The following is a 24,320-nucleotide window of genomic DNA, read 5'->3' as shown; positions in this document are numbered from 1 at the left end:
CTGTGAATAGCAGGGAAAGAGAGAGAGGACGTTTTAAAAAGTCACTCTTCGTCTTTTAAGGGCTCCTGCCCACCAAGGAGGTGTTCGCTCTGGCTGGTCCATAAGCACTATTGCAAACTGACCACCCAGCGCAAACCCTCTGGTAGCCAGAACACTAACAATTTTCGAAGGTCACACAGCTTTTCCTGTTCAGTGGGAGCCAGAACACGCTTCCTTTCTGAACACCTTCCTTCTTGCAGGGCCAGAAAGGCAGTGAAATTAAGGATCAAGAGCCCAGTGACTTTGGTTTCTTCTGTGCAGGGCCAAGCCTGCGAGCTGCAGGAGTAAGCAAAAAGGAAGAGGAGAAATGAGTAATGCAGACAGCAAAGGACGGAGCTGTGGGGGCAGGGAGGGCTGGCCCAGCAGTGAGCACATCATAACTAGTAGTTGTCGTTTTAAGTGGTGGTTATTACCGCTATCAGCATTTGATGTGTGTGCGTGTATAATCACCACTGCCAACTCCATTAAGGTCCCCTGCCATATCCCAGTCAAGATTCCCACCTCCAGCCAGCAGCTCCTGCCTGGGTGAGTCATTTCCAGAAGAGCCTCTCTGGACTGTCTGACTTCTCAGAAGGCAGGAAATCCCCCTCACTCCCCTTGGAAACCCTTCTAGCTGCCGAGCACACGTCTCTTCGTGCGCGCCCCCTGCGGGTGCGGACGGTGCCCTCGGGTTTCGGGTTCCCGGGTTCGGGGTGCGGGAGGACCCGCCCTCCACCCGCTGGGCCCGCCCCGCTCCTTGGCGCGGGCGCCTTGCCACAGGGACCGCGGCTCTCCATCGAGGAGGACCATGGCTAGGCTGAGCTGGGGGTACGGCGAGCACAACGGTGAGCTCGGGCTCCAGCGGGGGCAGGTGGGGGCGGGCCGGAGCCGGGTGGGTGGAAGGCGACCAGGGTTCAGGTCCCCGCCTGCTCTCTCTGGAGCGCACAGAGTAAGCCTGAGAGGTCAGAAGTCAGACGGCACAGTTGTAAGGACACAAGGACAACGTCGGATCACTGGGTCCCCGGACGCCTGTTGGAGCAGTCTCAGTAACTTGTAACGTGCTTGAAGCTTACTCGCGGCTTGTTCTTCACTCTTCTTTTCTTAACCATACCCATCCTTTCAGAGACCAAGGTTTAGCAAATCATTGTAGAAATTATAAAGTGCTGAATTCATCAATAAGCATGGCAAGGAGATATGTGCTTTTCTTCCTATCTTAAACACATTAGAGATAATGTTTGTCTATTGAACTGATTGCCTCAAGTAATTATTCAAAAAGAATTGCAAAGAGAAACCAGGAAAGCATTGGTACAAGCCTTTCTTTGTTTGTGAATAATAATATCAGAAACTCCAACTAGCAGATTTATTATTGGATCGTATTCTCCAGTAGATATTGAAGACGTTTACTGAAAGTTTTCCTTTCTTTTATTTTTTCCTTTTTCGCGTGTTGAGACAGAGTCTTACTCTGTAACAGACTGGGCAGAACTCGTGGTTATCCGCCCGTCTCGGATGGAAAATTTCATCTCTTACTGCAGCTTGCTTAAGGTTCTGATGACTAATGTTACTTTTAAAATGAAGTTTAGAATTTTAAGAATGAACTTTATAACTTAGCCAGTACGTTGTGACTGCGCCCTAACAGTCAGAAAAAAAAAGTATCGGTTACAATAAAATTCTCCAGAAAATTTAAAAATCAAAAAGGGCATTAAGGAGTATTCATTCTGCATATTATTCATTTTTTAAATTAAAAATATCTATTTATTTTCTTTTAACAATGTTTGAGCTTTTGGCTTCCATACATGTTTGTGCGCCACAGGCATGCCTGGTACCCGAGGGAGCGAGAAGAGAGCACTGAGTCTCCGGGTGACTGGAGTTACATAGGTGGTTGTGAGCCACCACGTGGGTCTGGAAATTGAACCCAGGTGCTTGGCAAGAGGAACAAGTGCCCCCGACTGCTGAGCCCTCTCTCTAGTCCCCAGTTTACAGTCTAGCTAGGAGCTGTAGAACAATCCTTCTCTTTCAGAACCAGAGGGCCACGCCTTGGAGTTAGATTATGAGATTATGTTGGCAGAATTTTGTTGCGATGTGCTGTGTCCTGACTAAGCAAGCTTTGGGCATTTGGGGGTTTTGTTTTTGTTGTTGTTGCTTTGTTTTTTTTTTTTTTTTTTTTCTCGTTTAGTCAGTGACTGAGCAGATTAAGGGGAACTTAAGCAGAGAGCAGCAGCGATGATGACAAGGACTTAGAGGTGGAGCCCCCGACAGCGTGCCCTGTTCCCAAGCAGCTTGCTACTTCTTCCTGTAACCTCTGATCATTTTATGGGTTTAGGCCATGTGACATCACTAAACATTATATGTCACTATAGAGAGTCAAAAATTTCTCGAGCCATTGAGGAGCCACCGTGTACCTTTCACTTAAGAGCCATGTTTAAGTCAGTTTAAAGTCAAATTGCATACACACACACACACACACACACACACACACACACACACACACACATATATATATATCACACAAGGCAGGTCTATTTTAGGAGGCACAATAATGCAAGTGAAGTCGATCTAATAAGCTTCTTTGATCCAAGTGGCTTTTAGTTTTGCATAGGTTGGGCTTCTCTAAAACGGTCTGGTTGTGAAGGGCTGGCAACTGATGAGGAGAGGGATCAGGAAGAGAAAGCAGCCCCTTGCCTGTTGTAGAAAGATTCTGGAATTTTGGTTTCTTGAAGAAACAAAGAAATATTATAAGACTTTTTTTTAAATCCAGGACGTGAGGATGTGGGGCTGCTTCGGACTCTCCTCAGCAGCTGACTGTGATTTGCCTCCATAGTCAAGGCATGGTTTTGCAAGTTGCAGATAGTTTTTTTTTGTTCTTGTGATGTTTGGAATTCTGGGACCCTTTCAGAAAGTATAGAAATGCTAGATCCCCAATAGGCAAAAGGAAAGAAATTAGATTCCCCCTCTCTGTGCCTTCTTTCCGATCTAGTGATAGGGGGAGAAGTGGGGTGGGGGATAAAGAGCTGGAAAGAGAGGAACCCACAAAGTAGCAAAGACCAGCTGCACATGCATTGCATTTTCAAAACCTGATGCTGGTTAGGTTAACACATATGTGTTGGCCATGAGATAGAAAGATTTTAAAAATGTTTATTTATTTAATATTTATGTGTGCCAGAAAAGGGCACCAGATCACATTATAGATGGTTGTGAGCTACTATGTGGTTGCTGGGAATTGAACTCAGGGCCTCTGGAAGAACAGCCAATGTTCTTAACCTCTGAGCCACCTCTCCAGCCAAGATTTTTTATTTTAAATAAGACAACAAAATTGTGAACAGAAAGAGTATGCAAAGAGATTTTTTTAAGACCCCTTTTTTATCTAATAAGAAAGTGCAGTGCCCGTTCCTCAGTATCTTCTAGGATTTTTAATGGAAAATTGCCATGACTCAAAGTGACCGATTCATAGAAGAATGCGCTGCCTTATGTTTATGGTGTCGCTTTTCTCCAGATAGCAATGTGAGGAACAAGTTGTGTTTTCTGACATGCAATAGCCATGTTTGGATTATTCTCTGTGTAAGACTATGTGTGCCCTGGCTAGACTGGTTGCCTATGGCAGGAGGCTGAGCTGAGCGACAAGAGAGGGTATCTGTGAGTCGTTTGAGCAGCAACAACAAGAGGCAGCGTCTTTAGAATGGCTGCCTTCTTTGATGCTTGACACTGTCTCTTCTTCTCTCTACTCTGTACACCTCTTGGCCTCTGGAGCAGCCAGGGAACAGTCTACGTTTTGAGACAGGATTTCTTTGTTTGCAATAATGAATTGTACTTTTGTTTTAGTTTCATAGGTGGGCACATTTGGGAAGTGCTTTATAAAATGTAAATATTCTGTTACCATAAGGCACATCTTAATCATGAAAACAAATTAAAGCAAATAAATTGCCTTTCCATGCCCACAAAGCACTAGTCTTGGTTAAAATATAGGACCAGGGTCCTGACAAATGAGCATCTTACTTTTACTGTTTTTTTTTTCAGGGTGGGGGTGGCATGCTTATGTGTATGAGTGTTTTCTTATCTGTGGGTATATGTGGAGGCCAGAGATGCACTTGGCTGTCTTTCTCTTTTGCTCCCTTCCACTTTATGCTACGAGGCATGGTCTCTCTCTGAACTTAGAGTTCAGTGACTCTGTCAGTCTCACTAGCCAGCCTACTCTGGACACCCCCAGTCTTCTCCTAAGGGCCTGCAATGAGCTGCTACACTCACCCACATTAATGTGGATGATGAGGGCCCAAACTCTCCCCCTCTGACTTGTGCTTTATCCATGGGGCCGCCTCCTCCCCAGCCTCCTGTTACCAGTTTTAATTTGTTGGATGAAGAACCTTCTTAACCCTTTTCCTTTTGGTCCTGTGCATTTCAGGCCCTATTCACTGGAGTGAACTTTTCCCCATTGCTGATGGGGATCAGCAGTCTCCAATTGAGATTAAAACCAAAGAAGTGAAGTACGACTCCTCGCTGCAGCCTCTCCATATCAAGTATGACCCTACCTCAGCTAAAATCATCAGCAACAGTGGCCACTCCTTCAACGTTGACTTCGACGACACAGAGGACAAGTCAGGTTGGCTCTGTTGGTTTATTCTGATGGGGTAAAACTTTGAGTGGTTGGGTTTATTCAGTTTTTCATTCTGAAAGTTTCAAACTTGATGCATTTTTTTCTCATGTGAAGTCAAATGTACATTTGGACCTTAAGAAAATGCTACCATGAAATGATAGAGAAAACTTATAGAAAAAAATATACAGGATGATATTTTAAAATTGGTCTTAGGTTATTATTATTTAATGATAAAATAGTGAAGTTTAATGGTATTTCTTAAATAATTTTAATCTTTTTCTGGAAACTTAAAAACATTTTTAGATATATTTATTTTATCTGTATGAATGTGTACTGTGTGGCTGTCTAGACGTTATGATGGTTGTGAGCCCCCCTGTGGGTATTGGGGCTCAAATCTAGGTCTTCTGTACAAAAACAACCAATACTCTTTTTCCCTCTTTCTTTCTTTCTCTCTTTCTTTCTTTCTTTCTTTCTTTCTTTTTTTCTTTTCTTTTTTTGTGTGTGTGCTTGTAATCATAATATGTATGTGCAATAAACAAGATGTACAGAAATGTAGGATAAAAATTAAGCCTGTCCCTACAGTTTATTATTAATTATGTAATACTATACATAGCTGAATGCAAATATGTGAGAAGCTTTCTTGTCATTTGTGTCATTGCATGCACGTGTCCAGTGCACTTATGGAGGTCGGTATAGGTTCCAGGAATCGAGCTTGGGTCATTAGGCCTGCCTGGCAAATACTTCTAGCCCCTGAGTCAAGTCACTGGCTCCCAATTAAGGATTTATAATAGAGGTCATAATATCTTCTTTCATGAAAGCATTGCTCTTATTAAAAACTGTAAGCTTATACAGATTTCTTTTTCGCGTTTCTCAGATAACCACAGTGAGACCTGTGTAAAATACGAAGGAATAATTAGCTTGATGTTTCTTTTTCTGTGAAGCAGAAAGGGAAAAACTTACCATACTATGTGTATTCGACTTTATTTCTTCCAGGCTTTCAGCTCTGTGGATCTGTTAATAGATGTGTGTGTTGTAATGAATAGTTTGGAAAAGCAGTCTAAAGTTTCTTTTATTTTTTTATTTATTTTATTTTTTAATTTAAAAAATATTTACAAAGTTTCTAAAGATCAAGTTGCTACCACTCACATTTATTATAATATTTCAGACATAAAAAGTCTCATGCCAGTCACATCCAATATGAAAATAAACGGTGTTGAGACTTTTTTCAAAAACTTTTTTTAATGAATATTAGTATTTTTATTGGGGGGAAAACCCTAATTCAATTTGTTCTGCAGTAATCTAGGTCTTTCTTTCTCTCTCTTCTTCCTTCTTCCCCCTGCCTCCCTGTACATCCTTTCCCACTCTGCCTTCCTCTCCCCTCCACTCCTCAGCTCCTTTGAGACAGAGACTCTCTGTGAACCAGGATGGAGGCTGGTGGCCTGCAAGCCGCTGTCCTCACCCCATACCCTCACAGCCCTGAGGCACAGGCACCATGGCCACATCCAGATTGCTTTTTGTTTTGTTGTTGTTGTTTTGTTTATTCTTCTGAGTCAGAGTCACCTAGTGAAGTACTGGTGAACACGCGACTTTGTACCCCTCGCTGGCCGGATTAAAGGTGGGAGCCACCATTCTCAGCGTTAGGTTTTAACTTTTCCTCAGGTACTGGCCCGCGTGCTTACACAGCAGAACTCTTACCAGCTGCGCCACGCCCCCAGCTCCAAGAAGCCAACAGGGAACACACCACAGGCACAAGGATGCCACCTGCGCCTTGGTTAATATGTAGGCACTCACCCTTTTGAATGTTAATAGTTCTTGGAAAGGGAGCAAATTGGCACCCGCCTCCTTAGGGAGAGTAGCTACTGGGGATAGAAGGGGCTGACTAGTGGAGACAAGATGGGGCTGCCCTTGCTTGTGACACTTGTATTTCTAGACTCATCTCACTGCTCTTGTGATTTCACCTGACTCTTCTGGTGCTGTGGCCTTCCGGGATGACCCCATCCTGGCGCTGCCTCTGCTGTGTTAAGTGCGAGGTTGGCAATCTCTTGAATGTCTCGCATTTGGAAGACACTTCTTTTTGGGAAATTCTAAGTGAAAGTAAATAATGGCAGGTCTGGCTTTGGAGAAAGCATTCCTTGTTTTAAAGGCTAAAATGGAGACAATAGTTTATTATTTACTGACCTGGGATGGGAAGTGGAAATAAAATCGGCCATGTGAGAACGCAAAATCACTTCCGTTAAAATTAAATATTGGTGCCTCCGGCCATAGAGCACAGTTCCTTCCCTTCTGTGGTACCGATGGCTCTAGTTGGCCGTGGGACCTGGGAGAGTGGAACTAATAAATGAGGCAGACTAAAGTCTCACGAAAGAGCCAACTTTACTCAGAGCATCAGACAATTTATACTCCGACAGCTAAGCGGGGTCACATGAGTACAGTGTCTAATCACAAGGGCGAGCCACACACGGTGGGCAAGCCTCACTTGGCAAGAACATGTTTTTCCATAGAGGCATATAGTGGATAACAGCAGCGAGCAATAATGAGCAATCTGGGGGCTGGAGAGATGGCTCAGAGGTTAGGAGCACTGCCTGCTTTTCCAAAAGGTCCTGAGTTCAATTCCCAGCAGCCACACGGTGGCTCACAACCATCTATAATGTGATCTGATGCCCTCTTCTGGTGTGCAGGTGTATGTGGAGGCTGAACACTGTATACTAATAATAAATAAATAAATCACTTAAAAAATAATGAGCAATCTGACGTGAACTCACTCCTACTCACTGCACCTGTTTGAAGCATGAAAATGAATTTCAAGAACAATTTTTTTTAAAGAAACTGAGGTCACAAGACTGTTGTTTTCTCACAAGCACTCAGACTTTTTCATCGTTGGATTGAGTTCTGACCGTGAGAAGGACATGAGCCAGCCTAAGAAGCCAAAAAGAAATTGTCATTATTAATTTTGTATGACGGATTTATTTTATTTATTACAGACCCTAAAAACCTAAATGTCTTAAGCTCACTTTTTGCTTACCTGAATTTTTGGAAGAGTGCCATTTGATAGGATAGTTAGGCATTTGCTTATTATAAACTCACTGAAATACTGACCCATGCAGTCTGGATATGTCACCTGTAAAACAACCCATGCTACTCAGCCGGGCAGAGCCTGCTAACCTAACTCTAGCCGTGACCTGTGCAGCCACTGTTCTTGGATGTCTCCCTAACAATGTGTGGTTTTTGTATCACTTTCTTTCTCCAGAGCCAGCTTGCCCGAGTCTCCTCCCAAAGTCAATTCCACATTGATTACTCTAGCTCCCTAATCTCCTTTCTATCTGCAAGGGAATGACTTTTCGCCCAGCTCAGATTCTGTTATGCAACAGCGAGGAAGAAAAGCACAAAGGAGCCCTTGACTGCTTTCCTTCAGATGCCATTCCATCCTCAGTCAGTGCAGGCAGATCAGTGAGCATGTTGCTGGCGTCACTCAAGGGAATCGTGCTGAAACTGCTTAAATCTTATCCATTTACGGATCATATTTATGCATCTTCTCCAATAATTACTATGCTAGGTGGTGGCACCAGCAGGACTCCAGGCTCCTTTCGTAAGTGCAGCCCAGTGCAGGAAGCAACAAAAACACTGTGTTTCATAGAGTGTATTCAAGAGCAAGCCCACAGACTGATCTAAATGGTGCACTCTTCTTTTCTATTGTTCACAGTCCTTTGAAAGATAACTGTATTTTGGTATTATTATTTTGTAAAATATTTGTTTTTATTCATGTGTGTGTATGTGTGCATATGTGTGTGTATGTGTGCATATCCGTATGTATGTGTGTGTATGTGTGTGTGTGTGTGTGTGTGTGTGTGTGTCTTCCAGTCCTCTGGAAGAGCGGCAAGCATTCTTAACTGCTGAGTCATCTCTCCTACCCTACCTTCATGCATTATAAAGAAAGATGTTCTTATATAAACTAGATACATTTTGATATTTATGACTCTGAGGAGGGGGCTGGAGAGATGGCTCAGTGGTTAAGAGCACTGCCTGCTCTTCCAAAAGGACCCGGGTTCAATTCCCAACACCCACATGGCAGCTCACAACTGTCTGTAACTCCAAGACATAAATTAAAATTAATTAATTAATTAATTAATTAAAATTAAATAAAATATTTAGAAAAAAAAAAGACTCTGGGGCCGGGTGTGGTGGCGCACGCCTTTAATCCCAGCACTCGGGATTAAAGCCTGCAGAGGCAGGCAGATCACTGTGAGTTCGAGGCCAGCCTGGTCTACAAAAGTGAGTCCAGGACAGCCGAGGATACATAGAGAAACCCTGTCTCGAGAAAAAAAAAAAAAGACTCTGAGAAGTCATTTAAATATCTGTTGTTAAGTCTTTGTCTCCCCTGCGTAACACAATTAGTTTAGTGATGGTTAGGCTGTATTTAGCAGCGTACAATTTGCAGCAACCAACTGAATTAGGCAGAAATAGTTCACGACTCTCCTCTCTTGCCCTCCCTTCTGCTCCCTCTCTTTCCCCCCACCTTCCTTTCCGCCTTTCCTTTCTTTTTCCTTAGTTTGCTGAACAGTTTATTCCCTGGGCAGCCCAGATGCCACAACTACAGGTGTGTGCCACCAGGCCTCTTTCAGGACTCTTGTTTTCAAGTGTGTTTCAGTATAGTTGTGATAACATTTTATTATCATAATCTTAGAGATAATAACTGCTGAGGGAAAACACTGAAATGTACTTCATCAAAGTGACAAAGACATCTTGATAAAAATAAATTAACTTCTTCTTATATTTTGTTTCCCCACAAACATAGACCTGTGCTTAGGCCCAGGAGGTGCGCGGATCTTTATGGTTATGGCTACAACTACACGGTAGCGATGCTTAGCGTGTCCACAATGCTGCAGTGTGCCAGGGACTAGGAAGTGTTTTGTATACCACACTTTTTTTTTCTATTTTCACAGTTGTCTTAGGGAGATTGTGCCACTCTCTCCAGTGGTTGGATGTGTAAGTGGCAGCTTAGAAGGCAGAGTTTGTCCAAGACCATAAAAATATAGAAAGTCCAGACCCTGGTCATCCAGACACCCTGCAGAGCCTGTAGGTAATCATAAAATCTGGCTCTCTCAGGCTCACAGCAAGCCCTTTTTGTATTTCAATTTGTCATTCAGAAATTCTGGCCCACTCCCAGTTAAACAAGGTGCACTTTCACTTTTGAGCATTTGAATCTTTTCTCTCTGCTGTCTGTGGGTGTGTTGTGACTTCCCAAGTATTCCATAATGGTGGCCTCTGTTTCCAGTGCTTTGTTTTCACTCCTCATATGTGTAAAGATGTAACCCTGTCAGCAAACGGAATGACACACATGTAAGGACAGGAATGCACTTGGTGGTTCAGGGAGAAGCTCTGGCTTTTCCTGGGATGTGCAAGTGTGTATTTTTAAGTCTTTATTTATTTATGTATTTATTTATTTTGCTGCCTCTCTCACACGTGTCGGTGTTTAGTTCTGCGTGGAGGTCCTCTCACTGGAAGCTACAGGTTGCGGCAGTTCCACCTGCACTGGGGGGCAGCAGATGACCACGGCTCTGAGCACGTGGTAGATGGAGTGAGGTATGCTGCAGAGGTAAGCCGCACACAGTGCCTACTCTGTAGGGAGCCTTCCACAGCCCAGGAGATCCTCAGCTATTTAGGGGCCGCAGTGCCTGAAAGAGCTTCATTCACACAACGGGAAAGCTTCAAATGTGGCCTTTCATAGCCTTAAACCAACCCTGAGAGCTTAGTCCTTGTTATATGTTAGAAATGAGTAAACTGAGCTTAACACAGTGTCACATGCCTGTACCCCACGTTGGGGAGTCAGAGGGAGGAGGATCAGAGCTTCCCGGCCAGCAGCCTAGGATATATGACAAGATTCCTTCTGATAAAGTAAAACCAAATAGCAACAACACCAAAAATAACAAGACGTATTTGTTGGAGGAGGTGGGGTGGTAAATTGGAGACCGGGCAAGAGTAAGTTATTTATGCAGCTAGGAAGCATTGTGGCGACTTTACTTGAAATCCACATTGTGTGGCATTCAACTTCCGTCTGTTGGAATTTCTGAAAGGCCAGAGAGAAGAGGAACCTTTGTTTTATGCTCAGCGTTGTGCATATTTGATCCAGACCCAAATAATCAGAAGTAAATAAAGCTCGCATTCAATGCATGACAACAGCGGCAGTTAGGACTGAACTGTAAGGACACAGATCCAGATTGTGTTTTTAGGGATCCAGTGCAACCTCTGCACACGACTCAGAACACCGCTGCACGGCACAAACCCAGTGATCACTGTCTTGTTTGCTTTGGCTGGTAAGGCACTCCTTTGTGGGTCAACTTTACTCACTAGGAATTCTGTGCTTAGTCTAATCTTCTGCTTCAAGGACAGGGTATAACACACCTCATTATAATGCCACTAGATAGCATTGAACTTCACCCAGAGATGCACGCCAAGTCCTCTGTGAAGACTATTTGAGCGAGACAATCTTGTCACCAGGCCTTACAGATTCCTGTCAGCTCCTCACGCTTCCTGAGATGTGGTCAGATACCCGTGATAGCCCTGTGGTTCGCAAAGTCCAGCAAATGGAACTTCTCCTTCCAGCTTTATTACTTGGTTGCATGCGGACTGGGCCTTTGAGGTTGCCGTCTAACATGTCCCTTCTGCAGTACCTGCTCTGTCATCACGGGAGGGCAATGAAGTGGCAACTGGTCCGTTCTCTGGCCGTGGGGATAGCAGGTGATCTGGAGAGCGGTTGCAGGCGTGGGAAAGGCTTCTTCAAGGTGGCACGCAAGTTGAGCCAAAAGGGCAAAGAGAAAAGAGCGTGAGAAAAAAAAATATAGACCCAGAGGGGTTTCTAGGGAAGGGCAAGAGCAAAGCAAAGTGCTGTGCGCAGGACTGAGGTCAGCAGGCTCATGGAGAGAAAGGCTTTCCTTTACAAGCCATCCTTCACAAGCCTGTGTATCAAACGCTTCCTCCCCATGACCCTGTTACTGGGAGACTGATGAACCTCTCTGAGCAGTGGCCTCAGAGGAAGTCCTTAGGCCATTACCAGTGTGCCCTTAGGGGGATAGTGGGACCTTGTCTCTTCACTTGACTCTTTTTTCGCTTCCTGGTGATGAGGTGATCAGTTTTGCTCTCCCAGGCACTGCAGCTGGGATATGCTACTGAAAGCCAGGGCCTACCTGATCTTGCGCTGGAACCTTTGAAAGCAGGAACCAGAGAAAACCCTTTCTCTTTATGTGGTAATTAGCTCAGGAAAGATGGAAAGCTGACACACTGATCTAAGAGAAGCATAAATCAGATGTTCACATTCGTGGTAGGTTTTTGTCGTAGTGCTTGGCAGCACATTTTGTGTATCATAAACATTCAGTTTAAAAACACCGAAGTTAAGTAGTACCATTGTTTAGAAATAGCTTTACCAATAAGGAAGAATCCTTTTTGTTCTGTTCTTAGAGTCTCACAATGTAACTCTAGACTGGCCTGGGACTCTCGGTATCGATTAGGCTGGCCTAAAACTTAAAGAAATCTTCCTGGTCTCTGCTGGTGCTCAAATGCTGGTCCTAAAGATGTGCGCTGCTGTCCCCTGCCAAACCAATCCTAGTCTGATTATTGTCAGTGCTAGTTTCTTGTCCCTCATCTCAAATAAATGTCCCTGATAGATAAGACATACAAGTTTGTTAATGTGTTTACTTTTAATGCAAAGAAAAAATATGCCAAAATATAAAATTGATACCAGTTCTTCTGTGAAGGTATGATAGGGCTATGTGGGAGAGAAGAGGACTTTTTAAAATTTTTAAATTTTTTTTATTAATTTATTCAGATTACATCTAAATTGTTACCCCTTCCCTTGTATCCTCCTTTTTAAAAACAGGTTCTCATTGTCTTTCACCCCGTTGTTTAGCCAGCAGAAGGATATCCACAGAGATTTCCTTCTCTGTATTTACACACTCATTTTCCAACCAGTCGTGATCCTGACCCTTTGATGCCATTTCTCAGTAAGCAAGCTTTTTAAGGAGTTGCTGTAATTGGCACCGAGCCACTGGAAACAACCTCACGCCCTTGCTGGCCCGTCCCCACAGCGGACCTCACGCCCTTGCTGGCCCGTCCCCACAGCGGACCTCACGCCCTTGCTGGCCCGTCCCCACAGCGGACCTCACGCCCTTGCTGGCCCGTCCCCACAGCGGACCTCACGCCCTTGCTGGCCCGTCCCCACAGCGGACCTCACGCCCTTGCTGGCCCGTCCCCACAGCGGACCTCACGCCCTTGCTGGCCCGTCCCCACAGCGGACCTCGCGCCCTTGCTGGCCCGTCCCCACAGCGGACCTCGCGCCCTTGCTGGCCCGTCCCCACAGCGGACCTCGCGCCCTTGCTGGCCCGTCCCCACAGCGGACCTCGCGCCCTTGCTGGCCCGTCCCCACAGCGGACCTCACGCCCTTGCTGGCCCGTCCCCACAGCGGACCTCACGCCCTTGCTGGCCCGTCCCCACAGCGGACCTCACGCCCTTGCTGGCCCGTCCCCACAGCGGACCTCACGCCCTTGCTGGCCCGTCCCCACAGCGGACCTCACGCCCTTGCTGGCCCGTCCCCACAGCGGACCTCACGCCCTTGCTGGCCCGTCCCCACAGCGGACCTCGCGCCCTTGCTGGCCCGTCCCCACAGCGGACCTCACGCCCTTGCTGGCCCGTCCCCACAGCGGACCTCACGCCCTTGCTGGCCCGTCCCCACAGCGGACCTCACGCCCTTGCTGGCCCGTCCCCACAGCGGACCTCACGCCCTTGCTGGCCCGTCCCCACAGCGGACCTCACGCCCTTGCTGGCCCGTCCCCACAGCGGAATGCTCTTTATCTCTCCTGAGCCCTGTGAGCCCTGTTTCATCATTCAGTGTTTTCACAGTTCTTCCCTCCCCCAGCTATCTCACGGCGGCCGGAACAAGATACACAATCCACCTTTGTATATATCTGGATGGATATCCCTCTGCATCCCTTGATTAGACATGGCCGTGGCACTGTTTTATTGTTTTATAGTTGACTGTCAGCGATAATCCTTATCTAACCAGAAACCCTTCCTAATAGTTGCCCGTAAAATGCGGGGTTTACTTTGAGGGATGGAGACAGAAGTACTTATTTGAATATGCTGAATTCTCTCTGTGGCAATGGGCTGTGAGGGTGATTTGAGCATGAACTTGCCCTCCTTCTGAGTTGCCGAGCCCATCCACAAGGATTCTTCTCTGAGGTGGTCCCTGGTGTCATCAGCTCCATGCCTGCAATGGCGTGGCCTGGCCTTCAGCCTTTATGATCTGAACTAAGTCTTCTGGGCATGGCGTAGTGATTGCCCTCCGGATTCTCTCTGTCCTTCTCCCAAGCAGAACTGACGTGGTAGTCAGCCTGGTTACTCTGATATTCCTCCGTGTTTGGGCTACTCGGCTGAGTAGGGGTTTTGGGAGTCGGGAGGGCTGTAAATACCTGCGTGTGTGAGAATTAACTTGAACAGTAGATAGAGTCCTTTCAGGAGTCTCGAGTTCTCTCACTTCTCTCTCCCTTCCTCCTAGCACCAGCTGCCTCTCTCCCTTCATGTCCAGACACCTCTTATTCTCTGGCTCAAAGCCTCTCTTTCCTCATCACAACTTGTTCTTGGCAAAAGATCTGAATGTATTTATATAAGGCAGTAAAAAGTAAACTGAGTATGCCAGTCAGCTCAATATGATCATGGCAATATTGTACCCCCCTGAATCAGAACACCACCCCACAAATATATGTCATTATCATTTAACGGGACAAATAATCTAATAATGAAAACATATATTTAGTTCTGAAATAGTTTATCATATGGAAATACAAACTTCCCAACCACAAAATGTGAGACTACAATGGTGGACATCTACCAGGTCAGTTTCTGAGGCAACCTTGTTATCCTCAGTAGCCACTTTATAGGAAGCTGACTTCTTGCACCTGAAGAGCCCAGGCACCTCAGTGGGCTCCGTGGGCAGCTGGTATCTGACTCACAGCTAACTAGGAGCCCATAATCCTTCTGGTATCTTTTTATGTAAAGGTAGATTGGGAAGATAAAGTCAAGGTCTGCAGGATTCTGGCAGAGACGCCTAGTAGAAGGGGCCATAGCAACTGAAGAGGACATCCTTTAACTAGACAAGACTCCTGTTAGAAGGAGGGGAAAAGCCAACCCACCCACAGAAACTTGGACTCAAAATTTACCTCGTCTGCAATATGTGCAGGAATAAAAAGCACAGCTTGAGGGAATGTCTGATCAATGCCTGGCCCAACCCAAGACAGACCCCATGGGAGAGAGCCAACCCCTGACACTATTAAAAATACTCTGCTATGCTTGTAGACAGAATCCCAGCAGAGCTGTCGTCTGAGCGGCTCCATCCAGCAGCAGAAACAGATGCTGAGACTCACAGGCAAACATTGAGCGATGCTTAGGGAGTCCTATGGCAAAGTGGGGCCAGGGAGAAAAAGACCAGGAGGTGACAGGAGATCCACAAGACCAACAGAACCAGCTACCCAGGGCCCAGGGGCCCTGCTGAGACTGAAGCACCAGCCAAGGACCTTGCCTGGCCTGGACCTAGGCCCCCTACACAGCTGTAGCCAACGGGCAGCTTGGGCTCCATGTGGGTCCTCTAGTAAGGGGAGTGGGGCCTGTCTCTGACATGGACTCTGTGCTAGTGTTTTGATCACTTCTCCCCTGGAGGGACTGTGTGTTGCCAGACCACAGGGGAAGAGGACACACACAGTCCTAATGCAACTTGATGAGCTGGGGTAGGTGGAAAGGGGGCGGCGCCCTTTTTCTGAGGAATAGGAGAGGGGAGAAGGGGAAAGAGAGAGTAGGGTTCAGAGGAGAGGAGGGAGGGGGCTATGATGAGGATGTAAAGTGAAATTTAAAAAAAAAAGTCAAGGTCTGCACAAGGATTCCTTATGGCTTGAGGGTCCAGCACTAGATAATAATATCAATGCTTAATTTGCTGCACTTATACACATGTTTGAATTATGTTGTGTGTTTTCTTTCCAGCTCCATGTTGTCCACTGGAATTCAGACAAGTACCCTAGCTTTGTAGAGGCAGCTCACGAGTCAGATGGGCTGGCTGTCCTGGGAGTATTTCTACAGGTGAGACTCTCCTATTTCATTTTAAATAGTCAGCTGTTCATCTAGTTTCAAATAGCAAACGAGTTATACATTTGGTATTTTCCTTTTGAAGTGAACACTAAAACAGTTTAATAATGGTTGAGGAAGGGTGCCAGATTATTTTTTTAAATTGCCAACTGAGGATTTCTATGTGAGGAGCAGTTGCAGCATCAGCAGGAATAGTGACAGAAGGAACAGCTGAAACCCCAAGAGGAAATCTAGGTTCCTCTGGCTCCGGATTTCAACATGCAGAGGCCTTAGCACAGAGGAAAATTCTGCCTGTGGTTCTTGTGGCACTTGCTTGACCACATTGGCCAATCATCTCACTGATCAATTGTTTGGAAAAGAATAAAAGAATGCCATGCTTCTGCTTTTCTAGTACTTGGGTGTGAAGAGGCAAGTCCTGTCGTCTCGCCCACGGACGCTTTCTTACAGGGTGTGCACTTTTTCCATGCCTCATTGTCTGTGTGGTGTTGTAACTTGTGGGACTGGGGCGGGGCTGAGATAGCAGAGACTGGGAGTGAGTGATGTGGCAAGCAGGGGCAGCCAGGACTTTATCCATGGAGTCTGGGTGGTGGCAACAGGATCTAGGAATGGCAAGAGAAGATGCTTGGATCTTACAAGGTTTTTAAGCCTTTAGGTGGATTGAAAACACTCCCAGCAACGAAAGGCAGACATAATGTGTATGTGCGTATGAGGACGCATACGCTCTTCAGGGTAGAGTCCCTTGACTCAGGGTGGAGCCCCTTGATTTGGGACTTCAAGTAACTTTCGTCTGCAAGTTGGAGATCTAAGTATTTGTGTGAGACTTGGTAGCAGACCAGATCCAGAGAACACAATGCCCTCTTCTGGCCTCCTTGGACATCCACATATATATGGCCGATACACACACACACACACACACACACACACACACACACACACACACACACAAATAGAAACAAACCTTTTATCAAATGTCTGAAACATGGGAAGCTATTACTACCAGCGCTTTGGAAACAACTTGAAAGCTCATTGTAGGATTCCTGTAATATTATTTTGTTCAGACTCTTCTGGCACTATCAACTTGTCAGGTATATGTAGCCGGGCTTTTACCACTTTGTGAGTTCTTTTGTACTTCCATCTTTTTCCCACCTTTTTAACTCCCTAACACTATATAGGGGAGAAAAAACAATAGAAGGGAAAGGGGGTGACTTTACCATTAAGACTACTTCCTGCTGATTAGGGGTGTCGAGTTTCTTGGGGCAAGTTTGATCTTGGCTGTTAGGATATTTAATTTCTTCTTGCTGTTGTCTCTTTTTTGCACACAGCTGCTTAACAAACCGCAACCAACAGCTTCCAACCACCAACCAGCCACCTCCCTACCGGGGCTCTAGCATTTATATATTCTCTGATAAGTTCCCAGAATTTCAAATGTCACACACTTGCAGAAACTGTCTGCAGCTGGCGATCACGCCTCTGCTTAAAGCACGAGGCGAATCACAGTCAGCTGCTGCAAAGCCGCCCCACGACCCCACACCTGGGAATAAAATGAAAACACAGTTTTATAATGCTTCTGTGTTTTTCAAAGAGACCAAAATTCCAAAATTGTTACTACAAGTAAAAGAGAAATGTGTTCTAGAACAGTCACTGTAGGCTTTGAGATAACTCTGAGTGTGTTGATTTGTTATTGTAACCATTTCTGTTTCGAAATTTCACATTTTTAGATTGGGGAACACAATCTTCAACTGCAAAAGATCATTGACATTTTGGATTCCATTAAAGAAAAGGTATAATTAATTACTATTTGTTAATGACAATCAGCTTTCTTCTCTTTTGAGTTCCTTTGCCTTCTTTTGAAGTCTTCCTCAGTAGACACAGCTTATCCTACATTCTTTGAAGCAGGTTTCAACTTACCAGCCCCAAGCTGCAGAAATAATTACTGTCACTTTTCTTTTCAAAGTTGTAAAGAGCCTGATATATCTTTTAAGAGCCTGATATTATCTAAAATAATCACTAATAAATCTATGCAGATATAAGTTCTAATGCCAGAATTTTATAAACACTTAAGTTACAACTTATTTAAAAGACTACTTATGCAAAATTAAACTATTCTTTTTCTTGACCTGGAATCTCTCTCCCTATTTCATACTAGCCTGTTACTCCTTGTGGAGCCCAGGCTGACCTTGAACTCATGATCCCCCTGTTTCTACATTTTGATATAGGTATGGTATGCGCCATCATATCTGACTCTCCTGCCTTTCTTAAATTATTATCACTATCTGATCTTTTTTTGAGTTAAGACAGAAATTTGTCTTACTAAAATATTAATGAATGATAGTAATCACAATGTGTGTGTGTGTGTGTGTGTGTGTGTGTGTGTGTGTGGTATAGCTATCTCATTTGTACTCTGTGACAATTCTCTTTGTTTTTGTTTTTCCAGGGTAAACAAACCCGGTTCACAAATTTTGACCCATTATCGCTGCTTCCAGCCTCCTGGGACTACTGGACATACCCTGGTTCTCTGACAGTCCCGCCTCTTCTTGAGAGTGTCACATGGATTGTTTTAAAACAACCCATAAATATCAGCTCTCAACAGGTATGTTAACTCTTCCAAGTTGACTGTGATGTTAGCCGAGGAAACTTCTGAATCAATTTTTTTTTTTCGAGACAGGGTTTCTCTATGTTATCTTCACTGTCCTGGATTTTGTAGACCAGGCTGGCCTCAAACTCACAGCGATCTGCCTGCCTCTGCCTCCCGAGTGCTGGGACTAAAGGCGTGCACCACCACGCCCAGCTCTAAATCATTTTTGACATTGTTTTTATTTCTGCTATTTTTTTGAAGTCTGACATTGTCTTTCATTCATTGGGTGAGTGGTTGGATGAGATAAGATTTGTGTCTCTCCCTTCCTCCCTTGAACCTTCAAGATGGTAGCTCTCCTGTCAAGTGTTTCTACTGCAATATAAAAGCTGACTTTTGGCTTTTGTTGACAAAAGTTTTGTGGGCTGCCCGAGGGAATAGTGCTAAGAGGTTGCAGCCACCTGTGCCATCCTTGGTAAACCATTTACTTAGACATTTTTCTTTGTAAATTTTTTTTTTACCTTTGGGAGTGATGGGGATAGAACACAGGGCCTTGCTCATGCTAAGCACTTGGTCACTGAGCTGCAGCCCAGGCTTCCTTTTCCTGTTGTATGATTGTAGAGCCCTTTGAGTCTCAGGATGCCCCAAGCCCTGAGAAAGGTGCTCCTGAATGTTAAGTTTCTTAGTGATTTTGTCTTACACCTGTTGAGCTTTTTAAAATTAGACATTGCAGTCGTCATAGCAATGGAGTCTAGTTGTTTTTGCAGTGAGTTAGTACATCTTCCTGCTCTAGGCCTGTGTATCTGTCTGGCTATGTAATCTCCCTCTCACCTCGTCAAGTTACGTCTGCTTTACCTAGGCATGGTCATCTCAGGACAGAGTTTTCATTGGCATGAGCACTGAGTGATTTCCCTCACTGCCTTTGTATTTAGAGTTACAGACAAGTAACAAAGTAGTGCATAGTTATTACAGTATTTCATGGAAGTTGGGACAAGATCCAGGACTCCCAGGACTGGAGAGATGGCTAAGCATTTAAGAGTACTGGCTGCAATGCCCACGTGCAGCTCACAGTGACCTCCTCTGGCCTTCCTGGGAACCAGGCGTATGAGTGGTGCACGGGTACACATGTAGACCAAACACTCACATACATTAAATGAATGAATAAAGAAACATTAAAAATTCAGAAGCTCTAAAATTTTGTCCATCATCCAATGAGAAAAAAAAATAATGACCTCCTACTGACTCTGTGGACTTATAAATGGAGTTAGTTTTCTTCCTTTCACTTGCTAAGTTGTTTAATTTTGCTCAGTTACTGACAATCACTCATTTAGGTCTGATAACTTCAAAATGGCTCATGGCAAGTGGATAAAATTTCTTCCCCATAGTTCAAGAGCATCCTTATTTTTTAGGCACTTGGGAAATATCTTTTTTTATTATTGTTGTTGTTTTTCTCCAATCCATGAGTGATTTAGAAGACAGCATTATCAAAATACTCGATTTACTTCTTTAAAAAGAATAAAGTGAACCTTACTGAAAGTAACTCCCTACAAAGTTAAGGATTATAATTGCCTCGGCAGTGGATTCACTGCTGGGCTATATTTGAGGCTCATTTAACTACAATTGTTAATGTGACTTTTCATGTATGAGAGTATGTGAAAGAATAGCTTCATTTTAGAGCTCCCGTGGATTGGCAATTTCCTCTAAAACATTAACTTAAATTGACTGCAGCTGGGACACTGCCAGCTATTTCAGTCTTAACCAGTCTGAGGGAGATATTTAACAACCAGTCAAATTACTATTAAGATTTAAGGAATGAAGAAAATAATATATTTTTTTAAATCCAGTTTTAATTTAACCATGGGGAAAGATAACTCTAAGACAAAGCCCTGATGGGGGCCATACCATAAACTGCTTAATTAGGACTCCTTCCAAAATGTCAGGGTTCTCAAAAGCAAAAGGACACGGAGGCGGGTAGGGATTTGTCTCTGTGGCAGAGCAACTGTCTAGTGTATCAAGAGACCTTGGGTTCCATGTGTGGTGCTGCGAAGCAGAAGAAAGTAAGGGTAAGTCATCTGAGTTAAGGAGAGACTTTAATTAATGATGCCAAGCTGATACAGGATCAACAGTTATGGAAAACGTGCCATATAATGTAAGATGTGATTCATAGGGAAAACTGAGTCTGGGTTATGTGGGAAATATTTGTTATCTCTGCAGTAGATCTGTAAGTCTCAATTATTCCTAAAATATAAAGCTTATATAAATGCAAACTATGCAACAGGCAGTGTTTTTAAATAGAGACAAAATATCTTATTGATTTTAAGAATTACTCAGCAAAAGCAATTTTAAAAACATTTAATTCTTTAATTTTTTTATTCATTTTTATTATCCTGTGTGTGAGGGTGTGTGTTGGGGGGGCAGGAGGACTGTGTCTGTTTCTCTCTGTGTGCATGATGTTGGTGTGTGTGTATATGGTGCTGTGTGTGTGCCCCAGTGTGCATGTGGGTATCACAAGACAACTTTGTAGAGTTGGTTCTCTCTCTTTCCCTATTTGTGGGTTCTAGAGCTTGAGCACACCTCCTCATCACAGGTGTGTAGTAAGTGCCTTTACCTTCTGAGCCACAGTCCCCAGGCTCTCGATGGTTCTTAACCTCAGTGTGCCCTGGCCTTTCTTTTGAAGATCATGGAGAAATATTGTCTGTATTCATTCTTCAACACCACTATATAATGGTACCAGCTTACAAGAGTAACTCATTTATTTTTGTCATATTCCTGCCCCTGCCAAGAGGTTTCTATTACAGTTTCCTATGAAGTCATTGTTTGACATAAAGAGAACATTAGACTTCATTTAATTTTCTTAAATCCCTTAAATTTACTTATTCCTAACTTGGAATAATTTTTCTTAACTTTTTGTTTAACTGTTTGCCCACAATACATAGACTGCTTTTGGTATTTTGAATTAAAAAATCCCCCATTTCTTTGGAAGGCTGGCCTTTTCTGCCAGCTCCCTTTGGAGTAGTCTAATCAGAGCTGATTTACTTAACTGCTAAAATTCAATGTGCAGCATACTTGGCTTTGATACTATTCTTTTTAAAAAAAAGTTACTACGACATTACTTGCCTATTTAAAAAGTCACAACTTTAGCTATGTGGTTGCTGATTTTTGGAGATACATTCTGAAATGTTTAGACAGAAATGACACAATGTCCAGAATTTGCCTCAGAGTCATCAGGATTGAGGAAAGAGAGACTGTGTGGGAGTGCGGATGGAGAACCATGTGGGAACGTGGACGGAGAGCCTAGCATTCATGGTTGGATTGAAGCATTCATACTCACTTATTAATGTTTCCATAATAAAGCTAGCTGAAAGCAGATTAAAATAAAAAAAATTAAAGAGAGAAATGTAGTTTACTTCTGTGGCTTGTTAGTGATTTGGTCACCTTATTTGTTAAAACATCCCAGCTGTCTCTTGAAATTGTCATTTCTAAGACAGGATAAGTACATTGTCCATAAGTCATTTGGGGGATTAAATTAAATCTCGTGGTGTAAAGCACTTAAGCACAGTGTCTGTCTCTCTATGCTACCCAGAAGAGAGCTGATTATTATTACTCAACTTTGGTGGCAGGCAGTGGAGAGTTCTTAAGCATGGCTGAGTACAAGTGTGACACGAAATTACTTAGAGGACTTTGTAAAAAAGGATTTTGTCTTGCTGGGTTTGCTATTCAAGGAGATGAAGATCTTAGCAGTGGAGGCCAGAAAACCAGCAAAGCAGGTCACACCTACCTCAGCCTCCACGATATACTGGATGTACCTGCCAAGAACGGGTGGGTACTGAGTCAGCCTTGGTGAAAAGGGGGCGAGCTTTGTACCTGAATCAGCCTGTGCCTACGTGAGGGGCTGAGATATCTGAGCCAGCCAGGTAGGTCATGACGGCAAAACAGGCTTAGCACTTGGCAAATGAGCAAGCTGGCAGAAGAAAGTTCTACAGTGAAATGGAGCTCTACACTGGTGATGAAAGAGGGATACAGAAGCGTGGATCCTTGACAAGCTTCCAGAGGAATTGAATGACGTGTGTGTGTGTGTGTGTGTGTGTGTGTGTGTGTGTGTGTGTGTGTCTGTGTCTGTGTGTGTCTGTGGGTCTCTGTGTGTGTGTCTCTGTGTCTCTGTGAGTGTGTGTCTGTGGGTCTCTGTGTGTTTGTGTGTGTGTGTGTCTGTGTGTGTGTCTGTGTCTCTCTCTGTGTATGTGTGTGTGTGTGCACGTGTGCATGTACACACGTGCCTTTTGAGCAATCAGTGACATCACTGGGGAGGCTCGGTGTCCTGGGAGGTTCATGGATCACTATCTTGAGTTGAACTGCATTCCCAGCACCGTCACCTTGACTAGGCTTATGGCCAGGGTTACATTAGCCTCTGCCACTGTTTCTAACAAGTCTTCTCTGTTTTCAACTAGAACGATCTACTCTAATGAAAATGACTATTCATAAGTTGTAACCATTTGTCCCCTCATTCCCATGTCTGGGCTCTTAAAAAAAACATGACAGAATCTCATTTGTGAAAACACAGACGTGCCTCCGAGCGGATGGTTCTGTGTCCGCAGGTCATTGTTGCAAACTACTAAGTTAATGGTGAGAGTCTCTTTCTCCTCCGCCGCCCTCCTGATTGACACTGTACAAGGAATGAGAGAGCGTGGACGCCTACCTGATGATTCTGAGGTTTAGGGGACTACAGCTGGCTGCCGATCTAACAGTACACCAATTATACCAATTTGTCTCCATCAAAACACTGCAAAAATCAAAAGAAGCAGCAAACCTTGTTCTAATAAGCACATATTTTTGTGGACTACCTGGGGCTAAGGATGTTCAGGGAATTTATCCAGTCTTTATTTTATCACTGCAAACTTATGCTACATCTTAGTAGACAGTATTCAACTTCCCCAAATTAGTGGAATGTCATAAATCACATTTATGATAGACAGTGTGTTTAGAACTTTGCAGCAATTACAAGTAGTGTGTAAAGTTATGTTTACTGATATGCAAAGATGCTTATAGCATGTATTATGTGGAAAAACATAATACAGACTTCAAACATCAGGTGTGTTTGAGCACATTTTTGTAATAAAATATGTCAGATGTGTGTTGTGAGAGGGGACGTGTGGAAAACTGTTTCTGCGAATTCCAGTGATTACTATTTAGAGGACCTCCCGCTTTTACAACTTTGATCTACAAATGAAGAACGTTTATATACTTAATTTTGGATTCATCACTATTTATATAGCAAAGAGTATCTAACAGAATAATTCTTTAGGATCTGTGACCTGTATCTTGAAAATTTTGCATTGCAAGCCTAGCCCTTTTATCTTTTCCACACACTTCATCAAGATTGGCGTGACTTTCTACAGTGAAATTGATTCTGCTCTAATTGTCAACAGTTGGCCCGATTCCGAAACCTCCTGTGCACAGCTGAGGGCGAGACTGCGGCTTTTCTGTTAAGCAACCATCGTCCTCCTCAGCCCTTGAAGGGCCGAAGAGTGAGAGCATCTTTCTATTAGCAGCCACCAGTGGGCCAGCCCAACCGGGAACACCGAGGCAGCAAACGGAACAGAGCTCCAGGCATTCCTACTGATGGCTTTTCTAGACTTCCAAGCTCTTGGATTCCATTTTTCCTAGCAACTTCAGCACCACAGAGAAACCAGTGTTGTGAAACCACATGGCTCCTCATGCCTAGATTTGCACCAAAGGATGTCCAGTCGGTAAACATTGTAGGATATATATTAAAATCACAGAGTATAGATGCTTCAGCCCTTATTATGATTGAGTCAGCCTTACAATCCTCAGACTGTACTAAAAGTTTGTTGCAGCCTCTGGCTGACCCTATCCCATTCTAAATAATGCTTGATAAAAACTTTAAATTCACTTATAAATGGTGTTAATTCCTAAACAAGTAGTTCTTACAGTTTTGATATTGTCCTGATTAAACAAGAGTATATATTTCCTTTAACATATTTCTCTCAGATTTTTACTGTTTGTACT

The 24,320-nt window shown here is 44.0% G+C and overlaps 1 protein-coding gene across 1 annotated transcript; it reads left to right on the top strand.

Moving 5' to 3' along the window:
• The first annotated feature begins 654 nt into the window (after nucleotides 1–654).
• CA13 (carbonic anhydrase 13) lies at nucleotides 655–24,292 on the top strand. Its single transcript, XM_084795675.1, has 7 exons — nucleotides 655–863; nucleotides 4,412–4,609; nucleotides 10,078–10,196; nucleotides 15,623–15,718; nucleotides 17,443–17,505; nucleotides 18,159–18,314; nucleotides 23,720–24,292. Exons 1-7 carry the CDS (start codon nucleotides 827–829, stop codon nucleotides 23,837–23,839), a joined length of 789 nt encoding a protein of 262 aa, XP_084651801.1. The 5' UTR covers nucleotides 655–826; the 3' UTR covers nucleotides 23,840–24,292.
• Nucleotides 24,293–24,320: the final 28 nt, after the last annotated feature.

The sequence above is a fragment of the Acomys minous genome, assembly GCF_964271855.1.
Source record: "Acomys minous genome assembly, chromosome: 9".
Classification (NCBI taxonomy): domain Eukaryota; kingdom Metazoa; phylum Chordata; class Mammalia; order Rodentia; family Muridae; genus Acomys; species Acomys minous.
Note: the sequence above shows the minus strand (reverse complement) of the source record. Positions and strands in the feature narration are given on the sequence as shown.

Bases quoted from the DNA above. Each gene is read 5' to 3' on its own strand.
- CA13 (XM_084795675.1), top strand. From the start codon at position 827: ATGGCTAGGCTGAGCTGGGGGTACGGCGAGCACAACG. The intron at 10,197-15,622 runs GTAAGCCGCACA...TTTTCTTTCCAG, and splicing joins GAGTGAGGTATGCTGCAGAG to CTCCATGTTGTCCACTGGAA. The intron at 17,506-18,158 runs GTATAATTAATT...TTGTTTTTCCAG, and splicing joins TGGATTCCATTAAAGAAAAG to GGTAAACAAACCCGGTTCAC.